The sequence below is a fragment of the Dendropsophus ebraccatus genome, chromosome 3 (genome assembly GCF_027789765.1).
Source record: "Dendropsophus ebraccatus isolate aDenEbr1 chromosome 3, aDenEbr1.pat, whole genome shotgun sequence".
Taxonomy (NCBI): domain Eukaryota; kingdom Metazoa; phylum Chordata; class Amphibia; order Anura; family Hylidae; genus Dendropsophus; species Dendropsophus ebraccatus.
The window spans coordinates 121,456,006-121,477,241 of record NC_091456.1 but is presented as its reverse complement, the minus strand read 5'-3'; the positions used below and the strand labels follow the sequence as shown (position 1 = coordinate 121,477,241).

Here is a 21,236-nt window from a genome sequence, read left to right as displayed (position 1 = left end):
GAGAATCCTCCGCTCCGGGCAGTTACAGGAGGGTGTCAGCGGTCACACTGACCGCTGATCACCCGTCCTGCAGCCGCCGGGCGGTAATTTATTCCGATGCGCCAGCCATTAAAAGGTGTACGCATCGGAATAAAGCCCATTAGTGGCCGCCTTGAATATGCGTGCGGCGGTCACTAAGGGGTTAAAGGATTTATATTGGAACTTGTTCAATAAGTTGTTATACACTAATGAGTTGTCAGATTGTAAGAAAAAACTTCTCCAGGATATGCTAACTATGGATTGGCACCCTACCGGTAATATTTCACATATCTGGATCACTTGTCCATCACTTAAAAACTTCTAGTCTTCAATTTTAGACTCCATCTTCAAAATAACAGAAACCAAATTCCCTGTTTCTACTCCCCTTATCTTACTGTGGGCCCCTTGTCCATCCTTTTCCCCTAAAAAATGTAACCTAATTGCATATATGCTCACAGCAGCAAAATTATTAATCCCTACACTATGGAATTTAACCCAAGCCCTTTCATTTACGGCATCAACCACAAAAAATGCATCATGTCTGTAGAATGGAAGAACTCGCCAGTTGGGAGCTGAGAACTCATAATATGCACAAATATGGGAACCATGGAAAAAATTTAGAGAGTCGACACCCTACACTCCCGATCAGTCTCCACGTGGCTCTTCCTGCTACATAATCTCTTTCTTCTCTTCCTTGTCCTCTCCACCTCTGCAGTTCACTTCCACCACCTCCCTACCTCCCCTTCTAAAAACAAAAAGCTCACATTTTTATCCTGGAATGTACAGTTTTTATTTTTGTTTAGTTTGTTAATTTTACAAGGCTTCTCAAAGCATGCTTTTATGAATTGTATCCTAATTCTATCTAGTTTATCATATTTGTAATAACTAACATGACTGCAAGGGCCTGCGTGCCTGTTTGAATACTCCGCCATTCATTGCCCTTTCTTATTTGCTGGATGCAATTCTGTCAAATTTTCTCTTTGTATAAAAAAAAAAAAAAAAAGATTCAAAGCAAAGCAAAGCTGGGCCATCAAATCTGCTGCGGATCTGCTGCAGATCCTGTACGTGAACGCACCCTTATAAAAATGATTCTGGAAATAATCCCATAAATTTTGTTGAAACAATAAAATAAAACATCCTAACAAATAAAATACTTAACATCCGTTTTTTAATGGTTACTTTTACCTTACACAAAAGTGTGGTCAACTAGATTGACCACAATTTTGTTTTGATCATTTTTTTTTTAAATAATGGAAGTCAGTGGAAAAATTGATCCAAACGGATTTCACACAATTGCATCCATTTTTTATGTTATTGTTTTTTTTCTTAAAATGTTAAATGGACTGCAAAACCACAGTGGTAACCCTGCCTAATTGGCTTATTTGCCATAAAATTGAATAAAAGTGTTCCAAGAAAATTCTTACCATAGCTTCTTTTATCTATCAAAATTATTAATGAAATGGTATTTTTCTCTTTGGGAATATTGACCTTTTTTTTTTTACAAATAAAGTATAAGCTGTAGCAGAGTAGACAAACTATTTTGTGATTGTGGTTGTTAATATTTTTTTTCTGATAAGTAATTACATGTTCTTGCATGTGTCCTTTGTTTTGAAATGTGAACAGCTATGCCTGACTTTGGATATAGGATAGATTTTATTTCCCATTAAAATCACTTCCCATTAAATCTCTCAAATGATTCTTACATCAGGCGTAAGGTGTTAAGTGCCCATGATTCCAGAGCGCTGTACAAGTGATAAGGGTTAACAAACAGAACATTACAAAATAAAAAAAATTGCATAAATAAGGTAAATGTCAGACTGGTACAGAAGGAAAGCGGACTCTCTTCCCTTATGTACCATCTACAAGGTGAGGGGTTCAGGTTGCTTTTGAAGGTCTTGATGGTGGCTGAGAGCCAGATGTGTCAGGGCAGCGAGATCCAGAGTATGGAGGAAACTTGAGAAAATTTAGGAGGTGGTTGTGTGAGGTGCAAACAAGAGGGGAGAATAAAGGAAAGCCATTGGAGGATCAGAGGAACGGTAGTGGCACATCAGGTATTAGACAAAGGGGGCAGGTTGTTGATGGCCTTGTATGCCTTGATCATCAATTTAAAGTGAATGCGTTGGGCAATGGGGAATTGTTATGCTGGGATTGACAAAGGGTAAAGGCAAAGGCAGAGTGAGGGGAAAGGTGGATTAGTCGGTCGGCAGAGTTTAGGATAGACTGGAGGGGTTCAAGGGTGTTAGACAGAAGACCAGAAAGGAAGATGTAGCTGTAGTCCAAGTGTGAGATAATGAGAGCATTTACCAGCAGTTGAGTCAGGGTTGAGAAAAGAGAAGATTCTGGAAGTGTTGTTGAGGTGAAGGTAGCAGGTGGTCAGGGTCTGAACATGCCATTACAGGGTAGAAGTAAAGGTGACCCCAAGGTTATGGATTTGTGGGACAGGGGACATAGCTCAGCCATTGACTGTGATTGACAGATTATTTTTTGGGGGGGAGAATTATTTTTTATTTTGTCCATGTTGTTTTAGAAAGCGGAAGTAAAAGGAGGAGGATATAGCCTCTGGGATCCTGGATATTGAGGAGTTAAAATCTGGACCAGAGAAGTAGATCTGGTTTTACAGCGAATAACACAATTTTTGCTAAAATTGCGTACTTGGAGTAGAATTTGTTGTAAGCAATATAATGTGGAATAATTCATGGTCGTGTATTATCTTTTAACTTGGAAAACAAAGAATTATCTCGAGATAATTAGTTTTCATTACAGTGAATACTAAGGTTTTTAGGGCAGGTTCACACGTAGCGGAATTGAAGCAGATTTTATGCTGCAAGATTGGATGCGATTCCCGGCACTGTCAGTTTGAATAGGTTTACATACTCGTGAGTATGTAAAGCGCCAACTCCCTTAACCTGCCACGCCCTGATGAATACTTAACCTGTCCACACTTCTGCCTCCTTGTGTGGCTCGTGGCTCCCTGACACCCCGCTCAGCCAATCAATGACTGCGGCGGTTCGTCAGGGAGCCGTGAGCCACAGAAGGAGGCTGAAGCACGGACGGGTAAAATATCCATCGGGCCGCGGCGGGTTGGCGCTTTACGTACTCGCAGCAGAATTTTCATCCTGCTGCGAGCATGTACACCTATTCAAACTGACAGTGCCGGGAATCGCAGCAGATTCTGCTGCGGAACTTGCATCGTGAGATCCACTGCGATTCCGGTATGTGTTAACCCACCCCAAACTCTGGGCAAAAGCTCAATCCTAAGCAACAGATACTAGTAAGTTAATGTTGTCATGCATGCAATATTTACATAGCTAATTCTTGATGTCTACTCAAACATCTAGTATAAGTGCAATATATTTAGTTAAAATTTCTTTTATTTTGAACTTACAGGAAATGATCATAGATGGACTTAATCCTGAAACCACTTATTCTATCACTGTTGCTGCATACACAATGAAAGGGGATGGAGCACGTTGTAAACCAAAGGTTGTAACAACTCAGAGTGCAGGTGAGGCTTTAATGAGTATATGATACATAAGCTACCTGGTAATGTATTACACTGCCAAGACATTTTGTGATGTATATTTGTATGGCCTAATTAGTTTACTATGCAATTAGGTTTCAAGCTTGGTATCTTAAAAGGGAAAGGCAGACATGCGGATACAGTGCTATGAAAAAGTGTTTGTCCCATTCCTTCATTTTACATATATGTAAAACTTGAATGTTTTAATAAAGGGGGACATACATACTCGTATGCCAGGCTTAAATAAAGCCCCTTCCCCATTTACCCGACGAGATTTACTAAGAGACACACGCCTTTTAGTCAAGCCAGCGGGACCTGTGACTGTTGCGAGGTTGTTCAGAGATCTAAATCTGCTTTGGAGTCAGTCCTCCTCCCCACCTTGCCACACCCCCCTCCCGATGAATGTGCCCAAAAATGCAGTTTTTAAAGGATGGATTCATTTGAAGAAAATATGCCTATTAGCCTCTTCCTGGCACATTTTCACTAGCCACAACCAGGCATGACGACTAGACAAATCGAATCTTAACATAACTTAAACGGGTGAGCCACTTCATAGTAAAATAGTTCAGTGTACAGTATTAGTAACTGCACTTAGAGCACTTACTGACAGCAGCTCCCTGTCTACCTCATAGAGCTGATATTAGACTGCCCTCCACCAGACTGTGCTGCTCTGCTTTGTGGTGAGTCTGTCTATAAGATGGCTGACATGGAAGAGCATGTGACTATGCTATGCCCCCCATTGTCCACCACTGAGCCTGTATTTGCGTATGGAGGACACTAGGGGCGGGCAATGGTTACATGCTCCCCCTATGTTGGCCATCTTATGGACAGACTCACCACAGAGCAGTGCAGCCTGGAGGAGGGGAGTGTGAAGTACACAGGGAGCTGCTGTCAGTAAAGTGAGTACACTTACTAAGGCCATATTCACCACCGGCCATTCTGTAATCCATCCGGGTCACAGAACGGCCGTTGTCCTAGAAGATCATCCCGGCTGGTATTGTAGTACCAGGCCTATAATCTACACTGCAGCTGAATTCGGATGCGGGCATATCCGTGCGCGCCAGCATTCGAATTCTCTACTGCACACAATGAATAGGGGCTGCAGAAAACTGACATGTCAGTTTCTTGTGGCACCGCTAGGGTTCCTGGCTGGAGTGTATACAATGTTTACATTTTGGCCGGGATTCCATAGAAGGCAGCACTACGTAAGCTACGTAGTAATCACGTCTGTTGTTGTAAATGGCCAACAACGGCCATCATTATTCATAGCCCAATACTTTACATTGAACTATTTTACTATTAAGTTGCCAACCCCTTTTAAACAGGTTTTCCCACAGTAAGAAAAACATGGCTGCCTTCTTCCAAAGGGTGAGTTCACGCATAACTGATCGCAGCAGATCACTTCACTGTTACTTTCAATATGAATACTTGTCATCCCGCTGCTAGCATGTAAAAGGCAGCCCTCTTAACCCCCCCTCCACACTCCAGCTTGCTTTGGGGGCTCCTGGCATCTTGACGTTACGCTCAGCAAATCAGTGCGCTGCCCCGCTGCAGCCACTGATCAGCTGATCTGGACGTTCAGATGCTGAGAACCCTCGAAGCAAGTCGGACGTGGACCCGGTAATGTATGGAGGGGGGTTTAAAAGGGCTGCCTTTTACATACTTACAGCAGGATGACAATTCTGCTGTGAGTATGTAATCATATTAAAAGTGGCAGTGGCAGCGGATTTTGCTGCGAACTTGCAGCGTGAAATCTGCTGCGGATCAGTTACATGGGAATCCACCCAAAAAGGATCACATCAGACTTCAGGTTGTGTGATATGACAATTTTATATACTTCAATAGAACTGAGCTGCAATACCACATACAAACCAAAGCCATGAGTGGCTCGATTTCTAGAGGAAATGAACTGTCATTTTCTCATCCTGGACAACGTATTTGAATAGAACCTTTCTGGCAATGTGAAGCAGATGAATAGGAAGCAAAAGGCAGCACATGATTCATGTACAGATGTCAAGCAAGGTCATTTATAATCTCAGTCTGGAAAGCCTTTGCTAAGGCTCTGAGGCTCCAACGCACCACATAGACTGCCATTATAGACAAATGGAATTAACTTGGACAGTTAGCATTAGCATTGACAGCTCATCAAAAGTGAAACCATACAAACAACTAAAGTAATGTAGGCCTAACTTGCCTCAAATAAAAAAAAAACATTGTAATCAAGTGTCAAAGAGGAGTAGTGGCTTGGCGTTTGTGATGCACTTCGACACTCCTTACCACTTCTACTCCTCCCTCTTTTTACTGCATATTAACCACTGGCCGGCCTCCCACTCGATGCTGGTGTCATCTTGGTGCGCGTGTGCCTACACCACTCATCTCTGTTGGCCACGCGCTCCTGATAACTGCATTTGCAAATGTGCCATAGGCTGGAGGAGTGGCACACGTGCATTGAGCGTCCCAACTGAGGGCATTGGCTTCAGGCCTTCAACGTGCTTGCCTGATCGCCTTTATCAGGAGCATGCAGCCTAAAGAGATGATCGCCACAGCCACGAACTGGCAAGTCGACAAGCGGCCCTTGCCAGCAACGGCACATGCACACACCAAGATGGAGGACAGCCAGTGTAAAATATACAGTAAAAAGAGGGAGTAGGAATTAGTGGTGAGATGTGCCGAAATGCAGCAAAAACGCCAAGCCACTACTCCACTTTAACACTTGATTAAAAAATCTTCTGCATGGACACATTTAATACAAATACCACGTACACAAGGGATCAGACACCAACACTACACTGTCAGCATCTCAGGTCTGTTCCTGGTGCTAACAGATTCGCTTAAAGGGGTACTCCAGCGGGGGGGGGCTATTTTGGCATCTGGCCAGGGAGGAGGTGGCTGAGAGAAAAAACTATTTACTATTGAGTCTAAAAAGTAAGATGTCTCAACAGAGTATTTGTGTCATTTAACAGAATATTCAGAAATTTGTGAATAGAATATTTGCAATATATTTTCAGAATATTCACAAAAAATTGCGCAAACAAATTCACCTGATACTGACTAGATGCAGTCCTGCACTTTTAAAAAAAGTGCAGATCATAAATTGGAAATTATGTTAGATTATGTTAATTTGTGGCTGAATACTCAAAACAGGCAGATAAAAAAAAAGTTGCATCTAAAAAATATATGTTGAATACTAGTTCATAAATAAAACTTAGACCATAAATTGTTAAAAAATCCTATTATGCACCTAAAAATAGGAAGAAAGCCCTGTAATTTTTGCACTAAAACGCACCAGTTTTATGTAAATTCTGCATGCAATCAGGTCCAAATTAGTTTTAAAATTCAGTATGTGTATGTATATATATATATATATATATATATATCAGTCCTCTGTAAGCAGTTTATGTCTGAAATAAGCATTAAGAGACACTGGCTACAGCGTAAGCAAGCAGGAGGCTGGGCAGCAGAGAATATTAATGAGAAAGAGGGAGGAGGAAAGAGTGGTGAGGTGTACTAGTGTGCAGCACAAACGCTGAGCCACAACTCCTCTTTGACTCTTCATTACAGTAGGAAACCTAAGATAATAATCCACACCTTGGACAAATTACTAAAAGGTAACATGCTCACTAGGAGACTGCCAACTATAGCACATGGTCAGCACCTGAGTTGGGGCCCTGATGCTGACAGATTCCCTTTAGGCTATGTTTACACTACGTATATTTGAGGCTGTATAGCAGCCAAAACAAGGAGTGGATTGAAAACACAGAAAGGCTCTGTTCACATAATGTTGTAATTGAGTGGATGGCCGTCATTTAACAGCAAATATTTGCTGTTATTTTAAAACAACGGCTGTTGTATTGAAATAATGGAAGTTATTTACCGTTATATGACGGCCATCCACTCAATTACAACATTATGTGAACAGAGCCTTTCTGTGTTTTCAATCCACTCCTGGTTTTGGTTGCTATGAGGACCTGACATGAGGACCAAATACAGCCTCAAATAAACATAGTGTGAACCCAGCCTTAGGCTATGTTCACACTATGTATGTGTGCGGCTGTATTTTTTATGCGGCTGTAAATGTGCGGATGAAACTACGGCCGTGGGAAAAAATAGACATGCGGCTGAAAACATACGGTCATTTACTTGGAAATCTGGTTCAACTAAAAATAAAAAATAAAATCTTAAGAAAGTGATGCAAACACCTCTGGATGCATCTGGGAAAGCAGGGAAACAGTTTACATGAATTGCTATTACCGGGGTTTGCGATCCTCTGCAGTATGCCGATGCCTCTCATGGTTAATATATTGAATTAATAAAACACATTTTCGTTGTAATAAAGTCCCTTTCATTGTTCAATAATTAAATTTAAACGATTCCATCATTTTGCAATTAAATATACTGTTAAAATAAATATATATATAAATAAATGTATATTTATATATATATTTATTTTTTGACAGTATATTTAATTGCACAATGATGGATTCGTTTAAATTAAATTATTGAACAACGAAACTGATTTTATTTCAACGAAAATGTGTTTTATTAATTAAATATTAATTAGTACAGGAAGCTCCAGTAACATATTGCCGGCAATAGAGCATTCTGTACTAATCATCACTTTACTTTAATTAAAACATCAAATGTTTCTTCTAATTATGTTATCACAATAGCATTATTAGAAGAAACATTTAGAATTATATGTGCGCTCAGCTGATCGGCTGAGCGCACATATAAAGAGCCGGTCCGCATTACAGTCACTTCATTGTGCTGCGGACCAGCGAAGAGGACACATCGGGGTGAGTATAGAGCTCTCCCCACCCCCTCCCCAGCACTGCACCCCTGCCAGCAAGGAAGGGGGGTCACTTAACCCCTTCCTTGCTGGGATGGGTGCAGTCTGACATCAGTCTGGCCCCCCAAGGGGTTAAGGGGGATGCAATACATCCTCCCTTAACCCCTTGGGGGCCAGACTGTAAGCAGCGATCTGTAAAGATGCTGCATACTGTAAGGAGCACAACACCGCTCACAATGATGGGTGTTGTGCTCCTGTTTGTGTGTTTTTTGTGTGTTTCTCCCTTTTTGTTTTTCAGATATCGGTATCCTGGGGATTACGTCGGATTCCGTGGACTACGTCGATGACCAGCGGTTGTTTGTTGTTTTGTTTTTTTTATAAAATGGTCAATGAGGGGTGTGGGGGTGTTTTTATTTGAATAAAAAATTTTTTTAACTTGTGTCTTGTCTTTATTTCTTTACTTTATAGACTTAGTAGTGGAAGCCGTCTAATAGACGGAATCCATTACTAAGTTGGGGCCTAGTGTTAGCCGGTATAAAATGGCTAACACTAACCCCCCATTATTACCCCAGTACCCAATGCCACCAGGGTTACTGGGAAGAGCCGGGTGCCAGTGGTCCCGGAGCGTCAAAATTGGCGCTCCTGGACCGGGCGGCAGCAGGCTGGTAATATTTAGGCTGGGGAGGGCCTAAACCAATGGCTCTTCCCACCCTGGTGTTACCAGGCTGCTGTTGTTTGGTTTTTAATCCGACTGGTTATAAAAATAGGGGGGACCCTATGCGTTTTTTTTAAAAATAAATAATTAAAAAAAACGCATAGGGTCCCCCCTATTTTTATAACCAGCCGGGTTAAAAACCAAACGACAGCAGCCTGGTAACACCAGGCTGGGAAGAGCCATTGGTTTAGGCCCTCCCCAGCCTAAATATTACCAGCCTGCTGCCGCCCGGTCCAGGAGCGCCAATTTTGACGCTCCGGGACCACTGGCACCCGGCTCTTCCCAGTACCCCTGGTGGCATTGGGTACTGGGGTAATAATGGGGGGTTAGTGTTAGCCATTTTATACCGGCTAACACTAGGCCCCAACTTAGTAATGGATTCCGTCTATTAGACGGCTTCCACTACTAAGTCTATAAAGTAAAGAAATAAAGACAAGACACAAGTTAAAAAAAATTTTTTATTCAAATAAAAACAACCCCACACAACCCTTATTGACCATTTTATTAAAAAAACAACAACAAACAACCGCTGGTCATCGACGTAGTCCACGGAATCCGACGTAATCCCCAGGATACCGATATCTGAAAAACAAAAAGGGAGAAACACACAAAAAACACACAAACAGGAGCACAACACCCATCATTGTGAGCGGTGTTGTGCTCCTTACAGTATGCAGCATCTTTACAGATCGCTGCTTACAGTCTGGCCCCCAAGGGGTTAAGGGAGGATGTATTGCATCCCCCTTAACCCCTTGGAGGCCAGACTGATGTGAGACTGCACCCATCCCAGCAAGGAAGGGGTTAAGTGACCCCCTTCCTTGCTGGGATGGGTGCAGTGCTGGGGAGTGGGTGGGGAGAGCTCTATACTCACCCCGATGTTGTCTCTTCGCTGGTCCGCAGCACAATGAAGTCACTGTGCTGCGGACCCGCTAATTATATGTGTGATCAGCCAATCAGCTGAGCGCACATATAATTCTAAATGTTTCTTCTAATAATGCGATTGTGATAACATAATTAGAAGAAACATTTGATATTTTAATTCAAAGTAAAGTGATGATTAGTACAGAAAGCTCTATTGCCGGCAATATGAATTAACGGCTTACTGGAGCTTCCTGTACTAATTAATATTTAATTAATAAAACACATTTTCGTTGAAATAAAATCAGTTTCATTGTTCAATAATTTAATTCTAACGAATCCATTATTGTGCAATTAAATATACTGTCAAAAAATAAATATATATATAAAAATACATTTATTTATATATATTTATTTTAACACTATATTTAATTGCACAATGATGGATTCGTTAGAATTAAATTATTGAACAACGAAAGGGACTTTATTACAAAGAAAATGTGTTTTATTAATTTAATATATTAACTATTAGAGGCATCGGCATTTGGCATCATTGCCGGCTATTTTTGAAGTACTCCGTACGGACCGCCTGTCAATCCACGGCCGCATTTCCAGCCGCAAACAATGGTCTTGTTCATTTTTTACGGGTCCGTTTACGATAGGGCTGTAGATTCATACATAGTGTGCACTGTGCAGCCGTATATCGTATACTTTCCAGCGTACGCATGAACCACCAAAAATACCGCCGCACAATTACAGCCGCAAATACAGCCGCACAGTTACATAGTCTGAACCTAGCCTTAAAGCGTAACTGTCATGGTTTTTTTTTATTGCAGAAATCAGTAGTATAAGCGATTTTAAGAAACTCTGTAATAGGTTTTATCAGCCAAAAAAGCCTCCTTCTGTACTCAAGAAGCAATCTCCCAGCCTCCCCCCGACTTCTTACCTGTGCATTATCAGGCAAACACGTCTTCATTACAGAGAAGCCAGTGAAGACGGGCTCTGCTCTCTCCATTCTATCCTTATGGAGGGGGGAGGGGCTGAGGGAGATGAGGAAGCAGGAAGAGGTGACATGAAGGTCAGCTGTTTGTAGACTCTCTGGGCACCTAAATCGCTAATTTCAGGTGTCAGAAAGGTCAGTGCTTATCTATGAACTTACTGAGAGAACATTGCAGGGTGTTGTGCTGTGCAGGATTGCTCCGTGCTCAGTCACTCCTAACAGCCCCTCCCCTCTCCATAGCCACATAATGGACACAGAAATCCTGCTTCTTCTGATGTGAGGGGGGAGGCTGGGAGATTGCTTTTTCAGTACAGAAGGAAACTCTTTTAGTACATAAAACCTATTACAGAGTTTCTTAAAATCGCTTGTACTGTTGATATTTAATGTTTTCAGAAAAATGACCCTAAAATGACAGTTACGCTTTAAGTTCTTTTTCTAATCTGTCTGTACAGTAATAAAAAAAAGTACCAGCCGATGGCAGAGTATAAAGTATATATCTTTGTGTTTATTAAATTTGTTTTCAATGTTCCTGAGGCTATGTGCACACAGCCTTCTTTTTTCACAGGTAGTCACAGGTAAACGTTAGAATACATGGGTTCTATTGCATTTGCTTCGCATTTAGGGTACGTTCACACTTACCGGATCCGCAGCTGATTTTCTGCTGCGGATCCGCAGCAGATTTTATTTGAATAACTGAACACAGCATCAGATCTGCACCATCAAATCTGCTGCGAATCTGCTGCAGATCTGCTGTGGATCCTGTAGGTGTGAACGCACCCTTAAAGCAGATTTCCACAATGATAGCATCATACCAACAGTCAAATGGGGTGATGGTGCATGGAACTGCATTGCTTCTGCAGGCCCTGGTTGACTTGTCATAACTGATTGAACATTGAGCCTTGTAAAAAACGTGAAAGAGAATGTCCACCTATCGGTTTATGACATTGGGTTATGAAGCAGGAAAATAATCCAAACCACACAACAAGTCCACCTCTGAATGGATCAAACGGAATATTTTGGAGTGGCTAATTCAAAACCGTATGCAGGTTTTTCACGCTCTAAGATCCTCAAATATAATAGAAAAAAAAGTTAAGTTACTAGATTAGGTGAGGTGAGGGGAATTTCTATTAACTCATAGGTGATATAAGTTTTATGCACAATAAATGGTGTAATCATTTAAAAGCTGCATTTTGTGTCTACTCATGTCTTTATGTTATAAGGAGAAGTTCCACCAAGGTTAAAAATCTCAGGCAGGCTAGGAGGTGCGGGAACATAATAAAGAAAGTATACTTATCCCTGCATCGCTGACTTACCGAATCTTGTAAGCTGCTGCAGTCACTGACTGGCTGAACCGGCAATCCATTAGCCAGGCCGTAACATTGAAGCTGGATGTGTCGGGTACGTGACATACCCGGCCAATGATCAAGAATTACATCCGGCGGATGAGAGTGGAGCAATGCGGTATGCTTTGTTTTTTATGTTCCCGCACCACCCTGCCTGCCTGAGATTTTTAATTTTAGTGAGACTTCTCTTTTAGAATGTAATTTATGATTTGAAACATACAAATGTCACTTTAAAAAGAATAATAAAAACTAGGTAGATAGATAGATTTTAAAAAAAACAAAACAAAAAACATTTGTCTAAATGGGATGGTGCCAAGCAGTATGCACCCCTGCCACCACAGTCGCAGGAATAGACAATAGCAAAAAAGCAGCAGCAGTCAAAAAAATAAAGTTTATTTTATTTTTTTTAAGTGCTGTGTTTTTTTTTGCTATTAGAGAGATAGTTTTATTTGAATACCTGACTATAAACCTGTGCTCACTGAGATGCGTACCACTGGGCACCGTTCATACTAGTACAGAGTGCTTTTTTTTACATAGATAAACAATAATAGATTAGATAACATAAAAACTGAATGACCATCTGCTTACATGATAACATCTAAATGCTATATCCCAGCATCCCAGCCAATCAGTTGTTCAGCAGCTCTGAGCTGACATAGATTTTAGCAAGAATCCACACCTGCGTGCAAGCTTAACCCTTAGAGGACCGGGCCAATTTCAATTTTTGCGTTTTCGTTTTTCCCTCCTTGTGCTTAAAAGGCCATTGCACTTGCATTTTTTTCACCTAGAAACCCACATGAGCCCTTATTTTTTGTGCCACTAATTGTACTTTGCAATGACAGGCTGAATTTTTTCATAAAGTACACTGCAAAACCCAAAAAAATTCAATGTGTGTTAAAAAAAAAAAACTTTTTCTTTTTTTGTTTGTTTTTTGTTTTTACGCCGTTCGCCCTTGGGTAAAATTGACTTGCTATATATGTTCCTCAAGTCGTTACGATTACAGTGATATATAACCTGTATAACTTTCATTGTATTTGGTGGCTTGTAAAAAAATTCAAACCATTGTTAACAAATATATGTTCCTTAAAATCGCTCCATTCCCATGCTTATAACGCTTTTATCCTTGGGTCTATGGGGCTGTGTTAGGTGTCATTTTTTGATGTGTTCTTTCTATCGGTACCTTGATTGCACATACAGACTTTTTGATCGCTTTTTATTACAATTTTTCTGGATTTGATGCGACCAAAAATGTGCAATTTTGCACTTTGGGATTTTTTTGCGCTTATGCCGTTTACAGTGCGAAATCAGGAATGTGATAAATTAATAGTATGGGCGTATACGCACGTGGCGATAACAAACATGTTTATTTATATATTTTTATTTATAACATGGGAAAAGGGATTCACACTTTTATTAGGGGAGGGGTCTTTTTATTAATGACAACATGGGGTCACGGCGATCGGACCGTGCCCGCTAATAGTCGCTGCCCCAGACTACGAGCGGCACCCGGGACTGCGGCGGTTCAGAGCGCGGCCGTCGCGCGGCCCCACTCTGAACACATGTATGTGGCCCTGGACGTACAGGTCGGTCCAGGGTCGCCTAAGGGTTAAATTGTGATAAATACAGCACAAGCAGAGGTCACACTGCCTTCTTACGCAGCCGTGTCCCCCATTTCACCTCTTTTCTGCCTTTCTTGTGTAAAAGGCATAGACGGAAAAAATTCCTAAATTTTTGCACAAATTTTATGACATTTTACCATCTGCACTTGCTGCTCAGCATGATAAATGCATGTCCAAGCTGGTGTATACTTCTTATGTTCCTAGTTACCCCCATTTCTGAGACTGATCACCTGTATCACTGGCTAGCCATTAGGGGGTGAATGCTAGCCATTGATTGCAGGCAGGGTTAACACTCAGCCAGTGACAAATCAGCATCACAGTTGGTTTCCGTTCACTTTCCGATGGCTAGACAGTGATCTTTTACATATTAGGCACGGGGCCCAGATCTTATGTAGAGATGATCGAACAGCGCTGATGTTCAGGTTCGTACGAACTCAAACCATCGGTATTTGACTCCCGCAGTCTTCCCATTCCGTGGGGAAGGTGGAGACAGCCCGAGTCCGGCCTGGAAAACAGGAATACAGCAACACAGCCTGGTCCATAGGTTGTAGTCCTTTTTTCCAGAGTCGGGCTGTCTTCACCTTCCCCACGGTTCGGGAAGACTGCGGGAGTCAAATACCAGTGGTTTGAGTTCGTACGAACCTGAACATCAGCGCTGTTCGATCATCTCTAATCTTATGAATATAATAAAGGCATCACTGGAGACCAAGTTCTCTTTAATAGATTCCTGCTTGTATAGAACCTACCTCTAGAGCAGAGAATCTGTTTATGGCATGTTATTATATTAAACTAGTTGCATGGGGAGCAGAAGATGGCTAAAGCCTTTAGATCCCCAGCACTTACTTCCTGTGATTCCTAATCTTGAATTTAAGTCTCCTAAATTGTTGAGGGGGCAGGTGTATATCCTGATCATTGCGTACGAGAAATGAATGCTGGAGAGCAGAAGGCTTCAGCCATAGTAGACTCACATTAGTAAAGAGCTTGATGACTGTGGTATACCTTAGCATACCAACATAAAGGCGTGGCAGCATATATACCCATGGTGGGCCCATTCATTTAATGGACTGAACATAATCTAGTAATGACTGCTTTGTCTGTTACATATTTTAATTTGCAGGACTCAAAAACACTGCCTCCTTCTGATATGCCAATGTATACTGAAGATGTAGAGCCCTTTACTGATGTGAACATAACCTAAATTTTGGTATTCATTCTTGTGATAAAATATTTAATTTTTGACACTTTAAGAATCTATGAATCTATAAACCTGTCTATTTGCTTAGTAACTGTAACTGACATTAATGTGTTATTTTTTACACATACAACACTCCACACAAGTACTGAACTAAATCACAAATCCTATCAGGATTTATTTTTAATTAGTTTCCTTTCAGCATTGGTTTATGATGATGAAAACATCCCATCTACACAAATTTGATATCAATAAAAACTAGAGATCATGGTACAAAAAGTGACATACCATACAGCCCCATAGGTGAAGAAATAAAACCAATTAAATCTATGTTCACACTTCATTCATTTTTTTTTTAAAGAGCGGAGGCTGATTGAAATGAAATCAGCGTCCGTTCTTTTCTGCAGGGGCGACATTTCATTGAATTCAATGCAATGTTGCCCGTTGTGTTTCGACTTCGTTATTTTAACACCCATTTTTTTAGAACAGTCGTTACAATAATGAACATGCCTATTATTTCTGGACGCTATTCACACAGCTATTTCCAATAGCTGTTCACACAATGTAAAGTACAGCCACCTGTACTTTTCATTGTAGTGAACGGTTAATTGATCTGCGGGCACGTCCAATTCAAATGTAAAAAAAAAATAATTTTCCTGCAGCTGATACAGCAGTATCGGCTGCAGGGACATGCCAAACTCCACCTGGCGGCTGGCAGTTTATACTATGCTATGCTACAGACAGTGTTATACAATGATAGCCTAAGAGTCACAATAGTGAAATTTGAATAATGATTATTTGCAAACAATAAAGGGTTTTCTGTAAAAGAAAAAGTAAAACATTAGAAAAGCTATGTAAGCATGCATGCCGTTGTATTCAGACTGATCTATAGAATAATAATTTTATCGTAAAATACATTACACAAACATGGACGCCCCTCCCCCCCCCAAAAAAAAAACAAATTGCATTTTTTTCCAATTTACCCCATAAATAATATTGTTGGGGTTCCTTAATACATTTTATGGTAGATTGAAAAGCGACATTACAAAGTACACCTTACAAAAAGACCTTACTTAGCCCTGTAGATGGAAAAATAAAAGCACTATAGCTCTTAGAAGGTGAGGAGGAAAAAGATAAAAATTGGACTTGTCATTTCGGCCCTTTTTGGCTGTTTTATTAAGGGGTTAATGCTGGGCTCTTATAGGAGAACCTACCAAGCTTACAAACTGCTTTCCATGTATTGTCTCTTGTCAAATTTCCTTTCCTTTTAGCAATCTGGTGATTGACAGATCTGCTTATAAAGATTTTATGCAGCAGGTGATATTGATTCTGGTTCTAACTTTCAACAGTTCTTGGGAGATGATTTCCCGTGAACAGTCTATTTGTGGTGTGTATGTCTGCACTTGTGACATTTCAGTGGTTAAGTTCTGTAAGTGTATATCATTGTCGTGGTGTGTGTTTGTGTCAGTCAGAAGTGTGTATGTGTATATATGTTAATGGTGCATCTATGTGTATCACTGGTTTGTGTGTATGTACTGCATTTGAGTGTATGGATCTTAGTGTATGTATAGGCGTGTCAGTGTGTGTGTGTGAGAGAGAGAGAGAGAGAGAGAGAGAGAGAGAGAGAGGGGGAGACAGTTGGTCCCCACCATAGTAAGTATTTAAAGCACTTTCATGCTAGTGTAGGTAAGCCACCCTGTGTGATACTATTGTATCTAAACCACACAACGCGATACCAGTGCTGCCATTCTGTGTGATGCTAGTGAATTAGAAGGTATAATATGTGATACATGTAATTCATACTGTCATAGGAGAAATCCTGTGTGATTTTAGTGTTTCTAAGCGAACTATGCCTTAAAACAGTGCTCATAAACGTATCACCTATTAATACTCGTGTCACTGCCATCATGTGGCAGCTACAGTCATCTAGCCTTATATGTAGTGATCAAATATTGATTATTTCTTATTTTATTCTATCATTTATTGGCTTTATCTTGTTTATTTCATTACCAGTCGAAAACTCCTCATGATCAGCAGAACATTAATTACTTATTAAACAAAATGACATCTTGACATGATACTTGGTTAGCACATGACGTTTGCTTCATCTAAACTAATTAACCATTTCCATCCCTCACATGTATATATTTTATTGGATATACATTAAGGCTATGTTCACACAACATCTGCTTTTTTTTTTTAAACTCGTTTTATTGGAGTATGTACACCAGCATATACAGACATTTGCATATACAGAATATACAGAAAAATCAATAAAGGTGACATACAACATCAGAAATCAGTCTGCCGTTGTCAATGTATATATAACAAGTCTCTCCTCAGACATAAAGGATAAAGAAAATTATCATGCATTATACAGAAAGGAAATTGATGGTGGATGATCAACCGGAGCCCCGGTCATACTGGAGTCTCACTTCCTACGCATCATGTCTCGCTCTCATATATTGATTAGGAGAGTAGTTTGTACAAGGTGACGAGCACCATCCTCCCCATACCTTATTAAATTTAGATACGCACCCCCTATTTTCAGTCACATATAAGTCACATAAGTCACTATAAGTCACATACATATATGGTAGCATTGAATTCACCAGCGCCTTCCATTTCCGCACAGTAGGCGGCCTCACATCCATCCACCTGATGGCCACAGTTTTCCGTGCCATGAATAAGGCCTCCCTCACAAATATTCTCTGGTGATGTGACCACTGTTCCTCATCCAAGAGTCCAAACAAACAAGTTTTAGGGTCATGTGGCACAACCACCTAACGGTGGTTGTGCCACATGACACTACCTCAAGAACCTCCAACACCTTCCGCCAGAAGTCCTGCACCGGTGGGCAATCCCACATCATATGCCAAAAGTCGGAGGAAGGCATTCTGCAGCGGTGACATTCCGTCCCAGGGCACCTACCCATCTTATGTAACCTTATCGGAGTCAGATAACTCTGGTGCGTAATAAAGAGCTGTGTAAGTTTATTAGTTGCAGCGGGGGAGACTGATACATGGGAAGCCAACATATCCGACCATATGTCATCTGTAATGCCAGATATCTTATCCTCCCATCGAGCCCTGACCGGGAGGGTGTCTAATTCCAATTTTGAGCGAAGCAAATAGGAATATATAGTGGATATGAGGCCCCTGGGGCCCTGAGACCTAATTATCCCTATCAGTGGAAATTTAGAGAACGGTGGTCCAGTAGGGGGGAACTGAGCCCTAAAGGCATGCCTTAGTTGGATATACCGAAAAGTTTATTCTCTAGTAAGCCCGAAAGTATCCTGGAAATGTTGAAAGTTATAGAACCCCTGATTTCCATATACATCCCCCACCTTTGTAACCCCACGGATTATCCAGAATAAGGGCTCTAATGCTCCGGATATATGAGTAAATTGGGGATTATACCAAAGAGGCATTTCCAGCATGTTATCTGTAAATGATAAAAGTTTCTTAGTTTCCACCCATACCTGCCTCCCCAGTTTATGCATCGGGAGTAATTTGGTACCGCGGGGCATCCCACCCACCAGTACGGGCCACAAATGTTCAAGTCCCAGGACATGAGCTAGATGATGCTCCCTGTTGGGCAAGACAGCCGCCTCCGCCCACTTTGCAAGATATCGTAATTGCCCGGCCAGGTAATAAATAAGCATATCGGGCAATGCCATACCCCCCAGATCTTTACGACATTGTAGAGTAGTCTGCTTTAATTTAGCACTATTAGATCCCCACACAAAGGGGTGGAACTAAGAGTGCAACCTTTTAAAGAAATACAGAGGAACCGGGACCGCCGCATGTTCCAAGACATATAAGCATTTGGGCATAATAATCATTTTAATGAGGTTAATGCGGCCGGCAACTGCCAATGGTAGGGAGACCCAATTATGAAATTTAGTACGAATATAATCTAATAGGGGGAACACATTAGTTTGAAGGTCGTCTGAGGAATTTTTATTAATTATAATTCCCAAATATTTAAAGCTGTTTACTACCTTAAGGTCCCGCACATGTGGCCCCCATCCCCCCCCCCCCCTGCAGTGGCATAAAGTAGGACTTGGACCAATTGATTTGAAGGCCAGAAAAAGATCCCAACCTCTCAACAATTTCTATGGCTGTATACGTGTATTTTCTGGATCTGACATAAATAACACCATGTCATCGGCATATAGACCGATACAGTCTTCTCTAATACCATTAATAACTCCATGTAGGCCGATGACTGTCTAATGGTAAGTGCCAAAGGCTCTATTGCCACCGCGAACAGGAGGGGCGATAGAGAACACCCCTGCCTGGTGCCTCTAGCAAGTTTAAAATATGGGGAGAGCAGACCATTCACCAAAATATTGGCTCTAGGGGAGGAGTATAGGATAGATACCCATTTAATAAAGATAGGGCCAAAGCCGAACCATCTTAGTACCTCCATCAAATATGGCCATTCCACAGAATCGAACGCTTTGGCCATATCAAGAGATGCAATTGCCCAATCCGCATTCCTCGCTCCCCCCACCTGGACCACCGCCTGCACCCGCCTAAAATTTTCTGACGTAGATCGTCCTGGCATAAAGCCTGATTGGTCACAGTGAATAATACTCAGAATTACTTTGTTTAAGCGATTGGCCAATAGTTTAGCTAGGATTTTATAATCCAGGTTGAGGAGCGATTTGGGGGGTACGATGTACATTCATGTGGACTCTTATCTGGTTTTAACAACACCACAATAGTTGCATCGTACAGGGATTCAGGGAGAGTACCAGTACGTAGGGCCTCACGATACATGGCTACCAGCCCAGGTGTTATCTGTTCCGCATACAGTTGGTATACTTCTGCCTTCTTAATGTCAGCTATCGCTTCGGCCACCTCCTCCACCGTGACATCAGCCTCCAATGCCTCTTTCTCGTCCACAGACAAGGTCGGGAAATTAATCTCATCTAAATAGCTATTTAATGCATCCATACTATAAGTTGCCCTCGAGGCATACAACTCCTCATAGAAAGTCTGAAACTGAGCAGCTATATCCTTATTCGTACGATGTGAGACCCCTGTCTGGTCTATGATTTTAAGAACGGCCGGAAACTGAGAGTCACGGTGAACCAGGAAGGCCAGCAATTTACTTGACTGGTTACCCAACTCAAAGAAAGATTGTTTTGCAAAAAATAATTTCCTATCTGCTTTCTCACGAATGCGTAGAAGATATTGTCTACCCACATTCAACCAGCGGTCTTTATTTGCCTCAGATGGGTCTGCAACATACACTCTCTCCAGGTCCATACATAATTGTGCTAGGTTTCTCTCCTCTCTGGCACTCTCCCTTGTAATATAGGATATCGTGGACTGCATGCATCCCCTCAGGTAGGCTTTGAACGTTTCCCATACAACCAATCTATCATCATGCTCCACATGCACCGTGAAAAACACCTGCAATTGGTCGGGTATCCTGTCGTGTTCCCCTATTAACTTAAGCCAGAACGGATGTATGCAATGAGATTTGGGTTTAGGGCATTCCCTCAGAGTAATATCTAAAACAACCGTCGAGTGGTCCGACGGGCCTCTCACCCCATATCTTATGTGGGATACAAGGGGGATAACACAGGGACTACTAAATAAATAATCTATTCTAGAGAGGGTATTACAGCCAACATTATGACAGGAATAGGTACGTTGTGTGGGGAATTGAAAGCGGAAAATGTCCACCCAGCCCATATCAAGTAAGAAAGTTTGTAATGGGGTTACTGGTTGAGGAGGGACGCTAGCATATCTATCCATTAAAGTGTCCCCCACCATGTTCATATCTCCCATGCAGAGAACCTTGGCACCTGGATGAGAGGCTGCAAACAAAGCAGCTTGATGCAGGATGCTCATGGAAGCAGGAGGAGGCAGGTATACTCCTAGCAGAACATATGGGTCGTTATCAATCGTAGCAGAAACAAATACATAGCAACCATTGGGATCACTTTGAACCGTCTCTGGGTTCCACTTAAGGGATTTATGTACGAGGAGTAAAACCCCCCTGGAGTGTGATGTCCCGCATGAATGCACCGCCCACTGTACCCAGGGTTTTTTAAGCCATTTTGTCGTTTGTGGTGTGAGATGAGATTCTTGGATACACACTATGTGAGGGTTATACTTGCGTATGTGGGAGGCTATAATCACCCGTTTCCTCGGACTACTCAT

General features: G+C 41.5%; 1 protein-coding gene across 1 annotated transcript in view; it reads left to right on the top strand.

Moving 5' to 3' along the window:
• LOC138786539 (receptor-type tyrosine-protein phosphatase S-like) overlaps positions 1-21,236 on the top strand; it is a 338,771-nt gene that overhangs the window by 203,343 nt on the left and 114,192 nt on the right. The window contains exon 14 of the mRNA XM_069963521.1: positions 3,406-3,523. Coding sequence (XP_069819622.1) covers positions 3,406-3,523 — 118 coding nt within the window. The remainder of the gene's footprint in view (positions 1-3,405; positions 3,524-21,236) is intronic.